Source organism: Micrasema longulum, unplaced genomic scaffold, assembly GCF_059751315.1.
Source record: "Micrasema longulum isolate JH-2025_06_02 unplaced genomic scaffold, ASM5975131v1 h1tg001068l, whole genome shotgun sequence".
NCBI lineage: Eukaryota > Metazoa > Arthropoda > Insecta > Trichoptera > Brachycentridae > Micrasema > Micrasema longulum.
The window spans coordinates 126,623-145,941 of record NW_028278256.1 but is presented as its reverse complement, the minus strand read 5'-3'; the positions used below and the strand labels follow the sequence as shown (position 1 = coordinate 145,941).

Genomic DNA, 19,319 nt, shown 5'->3' with positions numbered 1-19,319 from the left:
AGAATAATTATTTAACAACTGCTATTGTTTCTGTGTAAATAACTGGTAAATTATTGAAACTAAAGTATTTATTGTATTTGATTAATATTTATTTATAATAATATATAACGCACATAAATTACATAAGTGTAAGCAATAGTGGTGTCCGTTTTTTTCCAAATTTAAAATTAGCACCAAAAGGAAAAAAAAGGTGAAAGGTCTTCATTTATTTTTTATTCCAAATTTATCATGAATTTATTAAGTTTTTTAGGCTGTTCTCAAAAACGTATCAAACGTCAGTTAAAAGTATTTAAGCATTATTAAAAATTAGTTAATAATATGTAGAAATTAAGAAGTTGTAACGAAATTAATTAATTAAGAGTCCATTAAAAATAATTGTTTTGTCTCGGGTTCAACTCCTGACATGGTTGATATGAAATATTTATTTAAAATGGTGTTTTTATACCAGAATGTATCATAGTCCCTGGACTGGCACTTGACGCGTAAGACCGATCATCTTACTTTCATGTAACAAAAAAAATATCAAGATACACTGCGATTGGTGTACCAATGCAGTGACTAATGCACTATTCGGTACGGAAAGGGAACAATGAATGAAACTTTAAAATATAAACTTTTTTAATCTACAAAAAAACAACATCTTCCGAATTTTTTAATATATTCATTTTAGTCGAATCTGGAAAATCTATGAAAAACATATTTTATGCCTCTTACTTTTTTTTACTCAATATCTTAAAGATGTTATTATTAACAAACCTTGAGGACGCAGATTGCAAAATTTTGCAAAAAACCGCACGTAAATTTGTCGAGCCATTTTCGAGTTTTTGCGAGACTAATAACAGCGATTCATTTTTAAATATATATATGTAGATATAAAACGCGTTACAGGAGAGTCGTTCACAATTTTCGCTTCGCGTTATTTGAAAACCAAATTTATCGAAAAGTAAACGTGAAAAGCGAATTTAAATAACGAAACAACATATGTAAGAATGATGGTGGTATAATACTCACAGAAAATATATCTTCCACAATAGATGAAATATCATTTTGACATACTCCTGAATGGTAATCACAGCCTACCAAGTTCATCACCACGTCTCAAAAGCACGAATGATGATCTAATACAGGACGCTCCCACACTTCAAAAAATCAAAGAGGCAATCAAGGAGTTGAAGAAAGAAGAAACGAAAAGAAAAGACAACATACAAAGCGAATCAATAAAATACTAAGCGAATCAATGAACTACTGCACATGTACCTGTATAAATTAATGCAGCTTATCTGGCTGGAAAGATGTGACATTTTATCGCCTACTCGACAAAAGTCGATTGGGCATTTCGATTGCTTTGTCATAATGCTATTCTTGAAAACCCTCCAACAATTTAATTACAAAGACGAATGAAAAAGTGGCAACAATAAAAAATCCGTATTTGTGATTATTCCTATTTGAACGATTTCCTATTCCTATTCGTCGATCGCATTTCAACCGCATTCACTAGGCTTTCATCCTTCCTCTGCCAGTTTCATGTTTCACTTCCATACATAAGTGTTGGGACTTAAACTCCGTCTGCACTGCCAGTTTTAGCTTTGATTGACATATTTTTATTAGCAATTTGCGCGGTTCATTTTGTTGCCCGCATTCACTCTCCTTTCAACAACTTTTTCTACTCTTCCTTGAAAACATGCTTTCCAGATGCACACATTCTTCTACTGGTTCGAGACATTCGTTGTTTGCATTTATTATGCAGTCAGTAACCTCACTTCCCTTTTCAAATACCATAACTTTTGACTTACTTTCGTTCATCGCCAATTCGCTTTCCAGGCAAATATTCTAGAGACTATTTTTAGCAAATCCTCGTTGCTGCTTGCTAACAGAACTGCATCATCAGTATACTGCTTACAAAATCCTCTCAAATGTTCTATTCCAACGAATGGAACCATATGTGGAGAGAAATCTGGGACACTGTCAGACTGGATTCCGTCACGGTAAATCATGTTCTGGCCAAATATTTATATTGTGACAAATATAACAGAAAACTCGTGAACTTAATATTGATAATTACCACCTGTTTAACTAATTTCAAGGCAGCCTATGACAGCATCTACAGAGAAAAACTTTAAAGAGCAATGGATGATCTTGTTACGTATACCCCAAACCAACAATGTTTGAAGTGATAGCTCTAAAATTGTAAATTAAAGGAGCTGAAATCTCGGAGCCAACAGATGGAAGAGTAGATGAAATGTGTATGTTTAAACAAAGGCAGATTGGTGAATGTTACACAGTGTGTAAAGTGGCCACTGAAACCAGCCAATGACAGGTCATAAGCCCTGTTAATGCCTAGACTTTCGAGAAGGGAATACCCTTCTTGGAAAAAAAAAATTCCTCTCTGTTGCAACAAAGTTAGATCTGAATAATTCCCTACTCAAACCTACTTATACTCAAAACATCGTTGCATTAGAACATTACTTAACTAAAATATTTTTGAAAAGCTTTCGAAAGTAGTAATAAACTATTTTATTTTTTTAACACTTTGTATCCCGGAGTCGTTTAAACACGTGATAATATAACCACGCGTTGTGTAGTAGTCCCGTGTTTTCACGTGGTTTACCAGCTGTATAAAAAAGTGCATTATATTGACATCTAGTGACTTTTATCAGTACTTTTTTACAGCTAATAAACTACTTGAAAACACAGGACCGTGGCACAACGCAAGATTATTATAATCACGTGTTTACACGGCTCCGGGATACAAAGCACAAAAAAGAGTGAGCCCCTGTATATATACGAACATTGCAATGTGGCTCTCTATAAAGGCCAATGTTGGCAAAACTATCATACAAAAATGATTTATTTAATTGTTTTAAATAAATATGAGAAGTTCCAATTGATTTAATCCAGTATTTTCATAATTATGACACTTTTAAGAAACCCTTCACAAAGCATGAAATTTCACAAAAATGGGCCGGGCACAGGGTAAATTCTATGTGTATTCAGCCGGTGCTCAAAGTGTCAATAATCAAACCTCTTACTAAGCTCTCTGCTTTACCTTTTTCAATATAACTACACGTTTTAAATTATATTTTTTTACACTCTCGCATATTAACGCACATAAACACACATTCACAAACGTCGCTCACATCGAATTATGTAAACTCTTTTCTTATACATTACGTATTTATTAGATTACCAATGGTTTCTTTAATTGGCTATAGTATTGTTAATATCATAGAATACCAGAAGGCGCCTAGAACCAAGTTTGTATACATCGTACTGTGTTCAAAAGTCTCCCCTCTACACGGCACCTCGCCTGCGCGCATGCGTAAGTGGCCGCGTCATGATGCCAGACCGTGAACAATATACACAAATAAAAGATAATTTTGTTTTACGTTATGTTATATTTTGGAAAAAAAAATATTTTACTTTCTAAACTTTAAAAAAAAACAGGTACTTTTATTAGGCAAACGTAAAATAAATAATTAAATAAAAATTAAGTAATCAAGTAAATTTATACCGTTTAATATTACACTTAGGCTTATTGATGGAAAGCCGGGTAGAAAACTCCATTACCCTGACAATACTAACAAAATGAGCAAATTATTTTCTTAAACAATCTGGCAGATGGTAAAATAATCGAGTTCTTAAATAATATTATTTGCGAATTTGAATTCGCTTCTTACACGTGAAATATGATCCTACCGTATTTACTTTTGATCCCAGCAGTATTTTGACACAAGAACGACACAACAAGACTATATTGAATTTAAATCGGCAGTTGCGTATTAAGGCTGTAGTCTGATAAAATGCGCGCAAAATTAGGAAATCCTACGATTTTGCTATTTTAAAACGAATGTTTTTTTTAAATCGCGCACTAATAAAAAAACTAAAAACATAAATAAGACAAAAACAATATTTTTTAAAGGTATTTAAAAAAAAAATATACTTAAAAGTTTTATGGAACTAAAATAAAATTAACATATTACAACAGAGATGAAGAACATTTAAGAGAAGGTAATATAGAAGTCTAGGCATCTACAGGGCTTATGACCTGTCAATGGCTGGTTTAAGTGGCCACTTTACACACTGTGTAACATTCACCATTCTGCCTATATTTGAACATCTATATTCCTTCAATTCTTTTATCTGTTGATGTTTGTGAAGTTAAAGAGCTAGAACCTTTATTTATGCGGGTGAGATTCATCTAATTGAATTATTTCACCTACATACTAGGCAACGCCTGAAAATGTTATTTTTTAAATTTCTATACTTCTTCATGGACCAGGTAATTTATCAACAATATTTTGAATTTGTCCAAATTTTTGTAGACAAGGACTGGATTCAACGCTCTTTAACTTCACAAACATTAACAGACAAAAGAATTGAAGGAATATAGATGTTCAAATACAGGCAGAATGGTGAATGTTACACAGTGTGTAAAGTGGCCACTTAAACCAGCCATTGACAGGTCATAAGCCCTGTAGATGCCTAGACTTCTATATTACCTTCTCTTAAATGTTCTTCATCTCTGTTGTAATATGTTAATATAAACAGCTCCCCAGGGCGTTGAATTCAGTCCTTGTCTACAAAAATTTGGACAAATTCAAAATATTGTTAAAATATAATTACTTTAAAAACAGGCAGATTACGCCGTTTCAAATTTAGACTTAACTTAGGTATCTGGGATCTCAATAAAGACTTAGCATTGAACTAAAATTTGTTTTGATAATTTAAAGGAAATAAATTTGACATGAAAGTGGCTGCAGCAAAATTTTAACTTCTTGTTTTTGAAAAAAAAATACAAGCATTTTAAATCACATACATTTTTGTGACATTTGACTTTATTTCATATAAAATTATGCCCTGGGTAATACTTGAAAAAATATATATTTATTGAAATATTTTAGTTAAAACCTTTTTTTATTGAATTGTATTTTTTTTTTTTTAAAAGAGGATAATTCTGGTTGTAATATTCAATTTATAACAACATCTTATTAACGTTTTTATGACCTTCATACCTGCCCTTATTGGTAGCGGTAAGGGTCTGCAAAGTAACTAATGGCCAAAACGTAAAAGCTTTTAATTTGCGAGTAGTTTAGTCGGATTCAGTTTGATGCGTGTATTCGGTTTCTGGACTGATATAACTCTATGCTTAATTCATTTTTATTTTTTATTTAATCGCTGCAAAAATCCCAAATAAAATAAAATAAATAAAAAAATATTGTCTAAATTTATTTGGACAAGTATTGAATTTGACTGTATATTACAACAAAGATGGACAGTGGTTAAAGTAGCCACTTCAGGTTCATACGGCATGAAATGCTTTCCCAGCAGAGGTGCTAGGCTGTGAGAGTGAAATGATGTTTCGGAAAAAGCTTAAAACCCACTTGTTTTTTAAATCATTTTAATTAATCCGTAACATGTGATAATAAAATAATATGTTGTAATTAAATTACAAATTTAAAAGCTTCAATTAAATTAATTTATTTATAGAATCATTACGTAAAGCGCCCTTGAGGTATTATATTACGAAAATCGCGCTAAATAAGTTATACATAATAATAATAATAAAAATGAAATCTGTAAATGCCTAGACTTCCACATCTTTTCTAAAATGTTCGGATCCCCGTTATATCTACGAACAAGTTACAAAAAAATATACAATTAGTTTCAGTGGGACTTTTTAAGTAAAAATAAAGGTTTTTTTGAAGCCGTCATTATTAAAATGTTTAATGTTACTCTGTATGTCATAACAATAAATTGTTTAATTTACATTGATTTCAGAAACCATCAGAATGGTCGGGAGAGATTTTGACCTCAGAAGAGTCAATTCTGAAAACTTGAGCCTGAAAATAACTGAAACGAGGAGAAATGATTATTCTCATATATTTAGGTATGTATCTTTAAAATTATAACAGAATTTATTCAACGAAAAACATACATTTGAAAATAATTAATACATTGTAAAATATTGGGTTAACTGTTTTAAACAAAAATGTGTTTTTTTTGTAGGTTACATAACCACTTGTGTCAATTTGTTTTCAACCAAATAGACACAAGTGGTAATGTTGCAGATTCTAAAAAATAGTTTATTAATAATCTATTTATTTTTATATACGCCTAATGGGAATTTTTAAGGACATTTTTATACATATAAAATTATTATAAAGGAAAGTAAAAAGACACAATGGTATATAGAAAACTTGGTGGGAGTGGAAGCGAGGGAGAGGTGTTTATAATAGAATTTGATTCAGCGATCGTATGAAAGAAGACAACTTGTTATGAAAGGAATCAAGACTGGTATGTTTGTTGGCAGACTGAAGAATTTTGGGCATAGGGAAATGAAAACCATTGTTAGGAGCAGATGCTCCTTACTATTCACTTTTTAGTAAGTAGATAATTACAAAAATGTGAATATTTAATTACAATTACTATGGCAACTGCTTACCAGCCGCCGGCTATATGCAATAAAAAGCATGATAAATAATAAATGAAAAAATAAAAATAGTAGTTTTGGAATATTTTTTTGGTGAAATTCAAATATGTACGTGATTGCGCAGTAGGATTATACGTCGCGAAACGTAAATATTTTGACATTTAATATTAGGTGTTCACGGATGTTCCTTTGTGATCGCGAATACGATGAACAACCGTGGTAAGAAATTGTTATCACGTCGCTTATTAGCACGTTGATAGTTATTTTTGATTAAGCGTCTTACTTGCTTATCGGTTCCGGCCTTTAGACCTTGCCACTTCAGTGTGTAGCGACAGATATCGCCTTGTCAGTGGCCATCGTCAAATCATTATCATCACAAGTTAAATGGATTTGTGGGCACCGCAGCAGGTGAGGATCATCCTGCACCTCTCCGCAATCGCAGTTCATGTCATCTGCCTCCAGAAAACTCCACCTCCGTTGGTTGTATTTGCACCTAGACACCCCCTATCCTAAGTCTATTGAGAATTTTCCAAGTAGGGAAGTCCGAATTGTGGACGGTGTTTGTGCTTTCAGATGGCATTATCCAGAGCCTTTCGCCAAGTTCCTCTCCACAGATACTTTCTGCGTTTTTCTGCAGAGGTCTCTGAGTCAGTTGTGACTTTGAGGAAACTCCTTCTCGATCTCAGTCTCGGAGGAGCCATTCGATGGTCGTAAAGGGGGTGTCTAGGGTCATGGGTCTGTTTGTGTCTGTCTGTGTCCACCGCTACGTTTTTCCTGATGTTGAGTGGAGCGATTCCTATAATAGGATAAAGTTTGTGCACCGGTGTGGGCTTCAGGCAGCCAGACACCAATTGCGCCATGTCATTTACAGCAATATCCACTTGTTTGCGTGTGCTGACTTCTGGCAAACGGGACAAGCGTACTCTGCTGCGGAGACCCAAGGCAGAAGTGCGGAGTACATGGTTGTATTGATATCACATGAGTAAAAATATACGTAAATATTGCGTAGTCAACAAGTAGAAATCGAAGTTTAAATGTGTTTTTTTTTTTTATTTCTAGGAAAAAGACGTCATTCGATTTTTTACGACTATCAGCTGGAGTGATGGGCATCGAGTTTGCGTACGCTGTGGAGACTGCCTTCGTTTCACCAATCCTTCTAGAATTGGGAATAGAACATGACAAAATGACGCTGGTTTGGGCCCTCTCCCCGCTTCTTGGATTAGTCCTGGCCCCGTTTTTGGGGTCCATAAGTGACAGGTGCAAATCCAAGCTGGGTCGACGAAGACCTTTGATATTCTTCCTCTGCCTGGGAATATTTATCGGATTGATCCTAGTTCCGTACGGCAAAGACATCGGCCTGCTGTTAGGCGATACGAGAATTAGTAACAATGTTTCAAATTTAGAGTCAGTGGCCAATATGACCACGAGTTTCGGTGAAAGTGTGTTGAATAAGAGTGAACCACGAAAACTGCCAATGATTGCTGTGATTTTAACTATCTTTGGGACTGTTTTAATGGATTTTGACGCGGATGTGTGTCAAAGTCCGATCCGAACGTATTTACTCGAAGTCTGTGTACCGGGTAAGTCAAAAACTCATCGTGTTATTTTCATTTTTTTATTAAACCATACAACTTTTCTACTCCCAGTAGTTACAACAAACTCATTTTGGGACAGAATCATATTTACATAAAGGTATAGTCAGGGCTGGTTTTAGCTCTACCAGCGCCCTGGACGGGATTTCTACGGCGCCCCCTATCTTCCACCCCTTTAAACCCATACGAAAAAAGGCAAAGTTAATAATGAAATAACCATTTATTTAAAGAATACTAATAAAATTTCATTTTTCTAGCCTTTCTATCAACGATCTCTTTTATGTAAATATTTAAGGTTATGTTTTCCGCAATTTCGTTTTCGATTGACAAAGATACCAAGTTTGTCAATCTAGATTGAGATATTATCGATCATAGATACGTTTTTATCAGTTAAAGCTTAGAAAAACTCCTTTCCCAACTAGCAACGCTATAAAACAATGACAGGATTAAACACATTTTGATCAGGTAAAAATGATTTCAGACTTACGAGCTCATTACACAACATACAACCATCTATATCGGATTTAGAATCTACTGTTAATTTCAATTGGAAATTCCTACAGAGTTTTTTCCGGAGTCTTTTTTATATTGAACAGAAAAGACCAAGATTTCGAGTACTCGTTTAACTTTTCAAATTTTTCATTGAGTAAAATAAAGGTAGTGTCCAAAAAGCTGTGGAAAAATTCAATTTCCAATTTCTTTTTTGGAGGAGTTATAGGCTCATGGTGGGCCATTATAACGAGTTTGTCGCTCTATTAAGGAAATTTGCGAGTAAGATGGATTCGCTCGATGAGCGAGAGGATAAAATGGGGCGCCTGCAGCGCCCCTTTATATCTGGCGCCCGTAGTATGAAGGCTGTCTGGAGATCCAAGTGACCGAGAGGAAAAACCAAATGCCACCTATATAACGGCGGCATAAAACTTATTCTCCTCTATGGATGCGAATCGTGGCACCTCACAAGGGCCCAAAACACCAAAATTCTGAGTTCTGAGAATAAATATCTCAGAAGAATCTTGGGTGTGCGATGGTTTGACTTTGGGAGTAATGAAGTAATAAGAGAACGGACGCAGCAAATTCAGGTGACAACTATCGTCAAGCGGAAACAATACAGTTGGCTGGGCAATATACTGCTAATGCGTCCTGGTATTCCAAACGAAATTATAGCGCGGTATAGCGCGTTTTTGCGTACTAAATACGCATTATAGCGCGCTGTAAACGCGTTCAGAATACCAGCCCTGAAAGCCTTAACCACGCTTGCCTACTTTTCAAGGCATCAAGTTCTCGACGTCCTGGACGTCCACTGCTGACTGTTTGTCGGCAGCTTATGTCAGAACTTCAGGACGAAAACCTAACTAACGAGAATGCAAAGGAATTAGCAGCCGATAGATATGCATGGAAGCTCTTTGTGGATACTATATGCTCCAACTTCGGAACGGACATGGAATGATAAATGATGATATTGAAGTCCGAGAACGGAAGCAGCAGTTTCCTATAACGAGCGTTTTGAGGAAGCGGCGTTAGACCTGGATTGGACATGTGCTGCGGACGCCTTGGAAGACCCTTAACCCAAATTGCCTCTTCTATACACCCGCGGGTTCCTGCCATCCTGGAAGGCTGCTGATGTCGATCTTTCGGCTTTATTCATCGGAACTTAGGAAAGCGGGATTGACGTGGGAGGAGGCGAGAGTATTGGAAGGCGATAGGGTATCCTGTAGATCAGTCACAAATAACTATCGACGTGCTATTATTAAGCGACGCGATAAAAAAATCTCACCATGGTTTTATATCGTATTCGCGACCACAATTGAACATCCGCGAACACCTAATATTAAATGTCAAAATATTTACTTTTTATAATCCTGCTGCGCAATCACATATTTGAATTTCACTGGTGTAAATATGGAAAATATTCCAAAACTGCTATTTTTAAAAAAAAAATTCACGCTATTTATTGCATTTAGCCGGCGGTCGGCAAGCCAAATGTCAAGAAAAGTAGTCGCCGTAGTAATTGTAATTTAATTTTCCCTTTTTTGTAAAGGATACTCCTTATTATTTTGCAAATGCAATTTATTGTATTATTTTTTATGGTAAACTCCGATTTCTCGCCCGTGAACTGTATTTATTTACGAGGAAAACAAAAAACAAACCGATGCGAGCCTTGACTTAGAGATTACACTCACATTAATTTATGACTGCGATAACTTAGGCATGTTCATTATGATCGCTCAAATGCTTAGCATGTTTTAAAGCACGTCGACGGTTATTTGTGATTGAGCTATAGGAGGCGTCTGGCGATGTCCACATGCTTCTTTTTGGAGCGAATGAATAAAAATATTAAAACAATACAACGCGCAATGGTTAAATCCTTAAACTTTAAAAACAAATTATGAATGCATTAAAACTTAGATGATTTCGACAAAATCACAAATATTATTGTAATTAGAAATTATTTGGAATATTTTATTAACTTATTTACCCACCGCGTGCTATAAATCATAAAAATATGTCAGACTTTTATCTCAGAATTTGACTTTAACCTTTAGCCTTTGATAAAAGATCCTACGGTCTTTATTATGCTACAATACCAGACATTTTTTTCATAACAATAAAAACTACTGTTAACATTTTAACAAGGTCGGTTTTAATCTTCTGTTAGCATCCACATCCAGACAATATTTTTTGCCATACGATAGTACTTAAAAACATTATCTATTCAGTGTTAAAAACCGTCTACGGCATGGGTGGTCAACGCGGGGCCCGCGGAGCTAAATCATACAAGGGAAGGAGTTTTTCATTACAAGATTCTCTTACTTTTTTAACATATTATTCTTTGGATATCATGTATACTAATGTGTTTTTTTTATAAATACCTAATTTTACCTAATTATTTTAATTATTTCTATATGTATGAACTAAGATATTCAATTTTTTAATGTACATATATATGAATAAATAAATAAATTTAAAAAAAAAAAAACAAATATTTTTACTACAATATTTGAGTTTGTCCAAATGTTCGTAGACAAAAGACTGGATTTTACCCCCTTGGGAGTCATTAAGATTAACAAATTACAGCAGGGATGGAGAATACCTTAAATACGGAAATATGGAAGTCTAGGCATTTACAGGGCTTATGACCTGTCATTGGATGGTAAGCCCATAAGCCCTGTAAAGGCTTAGACTTCCATATTCCTTTATTTAAGGTATTCTCCATCCCTGTTGTAAGTTGTTAAATATTTTTACTTTTAGTCAACCTAAAACAACCAAAAGGAATGCGGTCGTCCCAAGCAAAAGGGGAGTTTTTCCTCAAAAATTACAAAATGAGATAAATATGAGGTGATGTTCTACATGAAATTTCGAAAAATTTGATACTATTATTATTTTATCATTATTCAATGAGCAATTAAAAAAACATTTCAGTGCGAAAAACAATATAATATACTTTAAACATTTTTAGCAATTATTTTATTTATTTATTTTACAGATTTAAAACGCCCAGAGGTTCATTGTTTCAGTTCCCGACTAGCTAGGAAATTCCAGTGTTTATAAAAGACCTTATTTTTATCTGTATTTTTTTTCATTTCATTAAATGATACTTGAAAAATTTAAATAATAATAATATCCAAAAAATTCAATATAACTATAAATTAAAAATAAAAAAACAACCGTTTATATTTAGTTGATTATAGAAATAAAAGACAAATTCGGAATATCCAATGACCGGTTTCATCGCTTTCGTGACATCTTCGAGACGTTTATATTTATTTTTATTTTTTTTATAAAAGAATTATTTGCTTTCTGATTTACCCCAATTTTTAATTTTAAAAGCCACTTTCAACGAGTTGTAAATAACTCACTATAAGAAAATGGAATCAAGTTGGGGTAGAGTGGGATTCGAACCACAGACCTTTGGTCCGTGAGTCCGAGACACTTGCCACAGGACAATCAAATTAGATCAAATACTTTCATAATTAACTATTATGATCGTCTTGAGTACTTTCATATCTACTCAATTCAGAAAGATTTTGGCTGGTTTGATATTCTTGCACAAATTAACGTCTAACTGTATAGATGCCCATGATATCCTTGCTCAGTTTAAACATAATTTACCTCATCGTAACTTGCGTACCAATGCTGTTTTTGCTATGGGAAATTATAAAACCAACATCGGATTATTTTCCCCTTTGCCAAGGATTCTCAGAACAGTGAACAAAATCTCGTTAAACGGAACTGTCGATGTGTTTCTACAGCAAAGGCAAGCATTCAAGAAACAAGCGATGTTGTCACTCCTGACTCGCGATGACACACTTACCACATCCGCCTAGATTATGCCATAATTATACGTTTAGTAAATTTCAATAGATTTTAAGATTGTTTAGATTATGTGTCATTATATATATCGTCAATGTCAATCTGTTAGGGCTTCCATAAGTCTGTTAACTGGCTAAAAAAAAAAAAAAAATATATCTGTAAATTTTGTGTGGTTTTGGTAGCATAGTTTTGAGTGACAGGTTCTCCTTTATTACATTTAGATTGCCCAAAGAGCATAAAATAAATAAAGGTGTCTGAGATCCTAATCAACGGCCGATCAACTGAGGCTCGTAGTACCGATGAAACGAGGCCCGGAGGGTCAATTACATTAGGCCCGAAGGGCCTAATCCCCTAGCATGTAACAGTGGGCGATAGCCGACCATGGCTTGTTACTAGTATATAGTTTAACTATTAGCACAGAAGTGAGAGAGAAATACAAATATAGTGCACGAAATTCGTTTGTTGGCCTCGGACCGTCACACGGCCACCTGCGCATTTTGCGTGATCATTACAGAGTTTCCAATACTTTGCAAAAAAAATAATTAAATCTTTTTTTTACGTTAACGTTAGCAAAAACATCTTGTTTCGTATTTTTTAAACTGAATATAGGATTATTCTCTATGACATTTAAGTTTGTAAGTGAAAATTCTTGAATAAAGTTCATTGTAATTTATTATATAAATAAAACACGAGTGATACTTTAATCTACAAATTTGGAATATCCGGTGACCGGTTTCATCGCTTTCGCGACATCTTCGAGACTGGTCGAAATGAAACCGGTCACTGAATATTCCAAATTTGTGGATTAAAGTATCACTCGTGTTTTATTTATATAATAAATTATTCTCTATGAATTATTATAAAAATAAAACTTTGTTACTAGTGTTACACAATTATTATTATTTTACAAGAACACTACTATAGTTTTGGGAGAGCACTCCTCCCATTGACGGGTGATATAAAACTTATATAGTAAACACAGGACATTGTTCACAGTGTCATAGAATTCAAACAAAAAATAAACTTAAATTAATATTTAATAAATTTATTTATATAATAATTTATAATGAAGTTTTACGAAGTGAATGCCGATTCAGTTAAAAATATTATTGTCTTATTATTTAAACAAAAGTATTTTAACTGTTAGGGGTAAGTTTTTAAATGGTGTTTCTTACGAAAATATCGACATGTTTTGTTTTGCACCTTAAACAATATACACAACATTTTTATCACTAAACAAATAAAGGAATGTAAAAATATAAGGTTTTAAGGAAATTAAGGTGTGAAAACTTTTCCTATTGCTTTAGATGTATCTGACTAGAAAAGGATAATATTGCAATGATCTGCATTTAAAATATAAAAATTATGTATTCTCATTTAAAAACTCAAATTCAAAAATATTTTCAAGGCTGCTTTTTGTTAAAGAAATACGATTAAGCGTGAAAATAACCCCCGCAGAGAATATCCCAGAAAAGATTGTATTATTTATGAATTCTGTCTCTGTAAGGGTGAAGAATTCAGTTTTAAAGTGGCCACTTAAACCAGCCAATAACAGGTCATAAGCCCTGTAAACGCCTAGACATCCATATTTCCTTCGCAAAAATGATTTCTATCTCTGCTGCAACAAATTTAAATATGAATAACTCCCTAGGGAGGAAATCTAGCCAGTCTGCAAGCATTTGGACACACGCAAAACATTGTGTTTTTTAGTCACAAAGTGTATGGCGTTTCTTTTTTATTCGTTAAGTTAATTTATCAATGTTTGATTATGTCCAAATGCTTGCAGACTGGCTGGATTTCCTCCCTAGGGAGTTGTTCATATTTAAATTTATTTCAACAGAGAGGGAAAAATATTTGAGAAGGGAATATGGAAGTCTAGGCATTTACAGGGCTTATGACCTGTCATTGGCTGGTTTAGGTCATAAGCCCTGTAAATGCCTAGACTTCCATTTTCCCTTCTCAAATATTTTTCCCTCTCTGTTGAAATAAATTTAAATTAATAATTCATGTTCGTCCATTTTGTTAGTGAAGCAAAGTATTTTTTTACGTTTCTGTTTGTCATATCATAAACATAACAACAATCGTAAACATAACAATTTTATACTGTGATATTTATCATTCCAGACTAACGTTTAAATTATTTAAAAAAATAAATAACTGTAATTATCAAATAGGTGCGAAGGTTTTCAGGGTCGCTGTTATCAATATATGATATCGTGTGTGTTGGATTTGTTCCTACATTTCAGCTACCATTGCAGGAGCCATCTTCACAGTTTACCCTGAAGATGGCTCCTGCAAAGGTAGCTGAAACGTCGGAACAAATCCAACACATACGGTATCACTAAAAAACTAACATATTGACCTGTAATTATGTTTTTTTTTATTTCAATTATTTAATGACTGTTTAAAAAGCGCTGGCGGTGTTTTCACGCAGCGAGACGGTGCCAATACTGCCAATCCAATATTCACGTTATTTGCTTTTAAGCATGCGATTACGGATGACGCACTCGTTCGGCGGTACGTTTGTCATGCCGTGAACCCTATATTATGATTTTTTTGATTAACTGGGGTCGTTTGGTTCTTGTTAATGGAAAATGTTAAAAACTAACAATTTAAGCTAATTTCAGGTTCTTTTTGAACAGCTGCATGTCCTTTTTCAGTTTTTGTGTATATTTATATGTATTTTCAATGTTTTATTTATTTATTTAACTTTTTGTTCATAATGTTATTTGTATATTTGCGGGCTTATTGCCAAATGGCAATTACCTCAAACCAACCAATAAAATAAAAGTTTTATTTTTATAATTCAATTTACAGAACATATTTAATAGAAAAAAAATATTAAAAAGCTAACGATATATTAAAATAAAAATAAACGTATTTGTTTTTAAATTACCTTAAATCAAAACTATCAATGGGAAAAAGGAAAGGAGGAGAGATTAAGGAAGAGAAAGGAGATTTTTCTTCAGACGTGATTCAAACAGAGATAATGTAGTAACATTGACCTACTACTCGGTTAAAGTGTACAATCTACTTCCATTATCCATAAGGACAATTAGTAAGTTCTCACAATATAAAATTGCTATTAAGAAATGGATAGTGGAGGTGGGTTGCGCACGGATCGATGAGTGGATCAAGCCAAATAGGTAAAATGTGTGTACTGTTTATGAAATTTGTTCTATTGGTCTATATAAATTGGTTATGTTTTTTATGATTATTTTAGTTTTTTATTGTTTATTATGTCAATGATAATTAGGTTAGTTGAATAAATAACGTTTTTTTATTGTTATTATTATGTTAACTTTGTTAAATAGCCAATCTTAGGCATGTTTCACATTTTGTAAAATGTTTCCCTCGGCACGGGACACCCCAGTGAGGGAACATTATTATGTTTAAAAAAAAGAATTTAAAAAAAATCTTATCGGTGGATGGGAGATGATTCCACAGTCGAGCCGCATGGACACTATATGAGTTAGAGAAGAAAAAGGAATTGTGGATGGGTATTAAGAGAGTGCCTTGAGAATTTGAACGAAGTGGTAAACCATGAACTGATAAGCGTTGAAATTTTCCACGCAGGTATAAAGGAGCGTTAGGACCATGAAGTACATTGAACAGAAGTGAGAGGGAGTGATAGTCTCTCCGCTGTCTAATTTTGAGCCATTTTAGTTGCCTACGATAATCAGAAATGTGGTCATATATCCGAAGACCAAAAATGTACCTTATACATGTATTCTGAAGTCATTCAAGTTTATCGAGTTGCTCACAGCTTAAATCAGTCATGGAAACATCAGCGTAATCTAGAATGGGTAGTAGTTATGCTTGTACAAGGGTGCATTTAGTATTAATGGGTAAGAATTTTTGCAACCTTCTAAGTGAGTGTAGACTGAAAAATATTTTGCTGCTTAATTCATTAGTATGAGCTCGCCAGCAGAGATGTTCATCCTATACTATCATTCATTCATCCTTCACCGCTCCTCATTAATTTTCTTCTTTTCCTTCCCACTGTCTCCTTGTTTTGTCCATATTTCTTTTATTCTTTTAATTTATTTAAAAATATAGTATGTTTATTCTTCATGTAGTTTAAGCCATCGTCGCTTTATTTTAGTATAATTCTGATATTGGATGGCAAGCTCAACTATTTTATATAAACATTTTTTTATAGTTTATATTCATAATCATGTAACCTGTACATCTGTTTGTATTATAAATAAATAAAATAAAATAATTCAAGAAGAAAATACGAGAATAAGTTTAAATGAAGAAAAAATGAGATTGCATTTCCTTTTGAAATCAATACTGAGTCATTATTCGCAATTGAGAAATGATCATGAAATTAATTTGTGAGTACACGTTTATATCGCTATTTTAGTATCCAAAAAATCTGTATTTTCGTAACTATCTACAATTTACCTAAATATTTTAATTTTGGGGCTATTTTCAAAGCGTTGTAAATAACTCAATATTAGAAAATGGTAATCAATTTGGGGTAGACTAAGGATTGGATCTCGGACCTCTAATTCGTGTGTCTACAGCGCTAGCCATGGGACCACAACCCGATTACAAAATGCTTAAATGTTATATCCCCGACACAGGCGGGTCAAGGTATGCTATGTTGCATTATTACCGAGTGTTTCTTTAAAATTATATTTTATTGAAACAGGTGGTTCATGATCCAAACAGGGGTGCACTGATGCCACAATGCGCCGGAGCGTCGACTCGTTTTAGGAAAAAATATGTATATGAAAAAAGATATTTAGTTTTTCTACTTGGTTTTTCGTATTTTTTATTTTCTCTCTATCTATCCTCACCTCTGTTGTATACACCATGATTTGGTCTGACACATGTTTTGTATATCCAATTTATGTTTTCAATAATCATGTGTTCATTGGTTTACTAACTGAGATGGATATGTTCTCATCATCACTATAGCAGCATCATCTGCATGGCATGTGATGTTAATGACCTTATTTCCCTTAGTAGATTCACTATTTATTTTTATTCTTAAAGCGTTTTTTTAATATATTTATTCTGCTTGTGTAAGAAAAGCTTTTTGGCGTATATATTGTTGTGCTATATTTAGTTATAAAGGTGCTAAATTTGCTTTGTTTCTTTGTTGTTCTCATTATGTGTTATTTTCTAAATGTTAATATTATTTGTGTCCCGAATTGAGTTGTTGTAACTTCTGGGAATGTAATTCAACGTATTATACTTGTAAAATACTTTGTGTTAGATGATTTATAAATAAAAAATAAAAATTTGAAAAAAATTCCCGTAGATGAAAACCCCATGTGAGGCACTGAGGTATGATTAAAAAGAGATGATGCTTCATATAACAATAATTTGAAATTATGTTCTGAAAAATAAACGTTATCACCTTAACTTTGGGGTGCAGAACGCGTAGTACAGTAAGAGTGTTCTCTGTAAGGGTGTTCCAGTGTTCCACGGAGCCTGAATAGACACAAACAAGCCATCACGCCGCGCCGCGCGGGTTAGGCAAATAAAGGCAGAGAGGACATTATTTGAATATTATAATTAAGAGACCAAATTATAGAATTGAATTTAAGCAAGCTGCAAACAAAGGAATTATAAAGCGTTTTTGCGATTTTCCGGGATTGAAATGGCTTAGATTTTCGCAAAATAAATCCTCAAATTTTAGGTGCTCTCATGGAGATAAAATAAATGTGATAGTTGAATTTGAGTTTATCAAAAGTTATCCCAAACGTTCATTAAAATCGTGTTGTTAATTGAATAAATGCATTTGATAAAGAAGCGATTGATAATAAGATAAAAATAATTAATAACCAAATAAACAGTATTTCTTTAAGTCCTCTTCTATCTAGCTTCAAAAATATTGATATCAAATTACCACCCTTGTAAGGAAAAAAAATACTTGAATTATTGGGTCCACATGTAGTATTTAGTGAACATGATAAAATTAAAATAGGAATTAATTCATTACTTATGCAAACCTTGACGAAGAAGCTTGTTTGCTTTGAAACAGGTCGGTGGAAAAAAAAATAGTGGTTAAAAACAAAGTTGTTTTAACAATATTTTGAGTTTGTCCAAATTTTTGTAGACAAGGACTGGATTCAACTCCCTGGGGAGCTGTTTATATTAATATATTACAACAGAGATGAAAAAAATTTAAGAGAATGTAATATGGAAGTCTAGGCATCTACAGGGCTTATGACCTGTCAATGGCTGGTTTAAGTGGCCACTTTACACACTGTGTTCAAACGATCACTGAATCAAATTAATTTATAAACACCTCTCTTCCCGCTTCCACTCCCACAAACTCTATTTTTTATGTATAAATATGTCCTTAAATGCCCATTGGGCGTATATATAAATAAATAAATAAGGACGTATAAAAAAACCACTAAAACTGCAATTCGAGATCTGTGGGCGAGGTCAATTTTAAACCAATTTAAGAGTGAATCATACACCCCGAATCTCTGAAGTTTTAATAAAAAACGATTCACCTCATCAAAATCGTAGAAATCTGTATATATGGCTCAACCTGCAAATTGTTATCGATGCTGTTACTCAAAAATGGGGTGTATTGGATAAGATTTGTATGATAAATTTAACACGTTAGAATTCAGTAGTGGAATTAATTCTGGACTCTTTTAGAAATTCTTTAAAATTTCACATTTATTCACCATACTAACTTTACTTTCTAGCCAGTCATAAAAAAAACAATTAAAATATATTACAGTTTTAAATAGTGTATTTGTTGCACAAAAATCCATAATTAAAATAATACTCACAGTCCCGATACAGACATCTAATGAAGAAATATTCCATAAATCACAACTTATGACACCAAAACAATTATCCGCTAAAACAATACTCACTTATAGATTCAAAAACTACTCTTACTCAAATGAAGGACATAACCCCCCACAATACATCACATACAAATAATATAGTCACTAGATCCTCAACACATAGACAACTTAAACAAATACAAACTAATACCACTT

The 19,319-nt window shown here is 33.3% G+C and overlaps 1 protein-coding gene across 2 annotated transcripts in view; it reads left to right on the top strand.

Moving 5' to 3' along the window:
• The window catches only part of LOC148277208 (membrane-associated transporter protein-like), a 46,269-nt gene that overhangs the window by 10,303 nt on the left and 16,647 nt on the right, over positions 1-19,319 (top strand). Inside the window, exons 2-3 of one of the 2 annotated variants that reach the window (XM_088233187.1) lie at positions 5,779-5,887; positions 7,490-8,010. In XM_088233187.1, the coding sequence (XP_088089313.1) occupies positions 5,790-5,887; positions 7,490-8,010 (619 nt within the window). In that variant the 5' untranslated portion in view covers positions 5,779-5,789. The remainder of the gene's footprint in view (positions 1-5,778; positions 5,888-7,489; positions 8,011-19,319) is intronic. The other variant, XM_088233188.1, reaches the window with a different exon arrangement.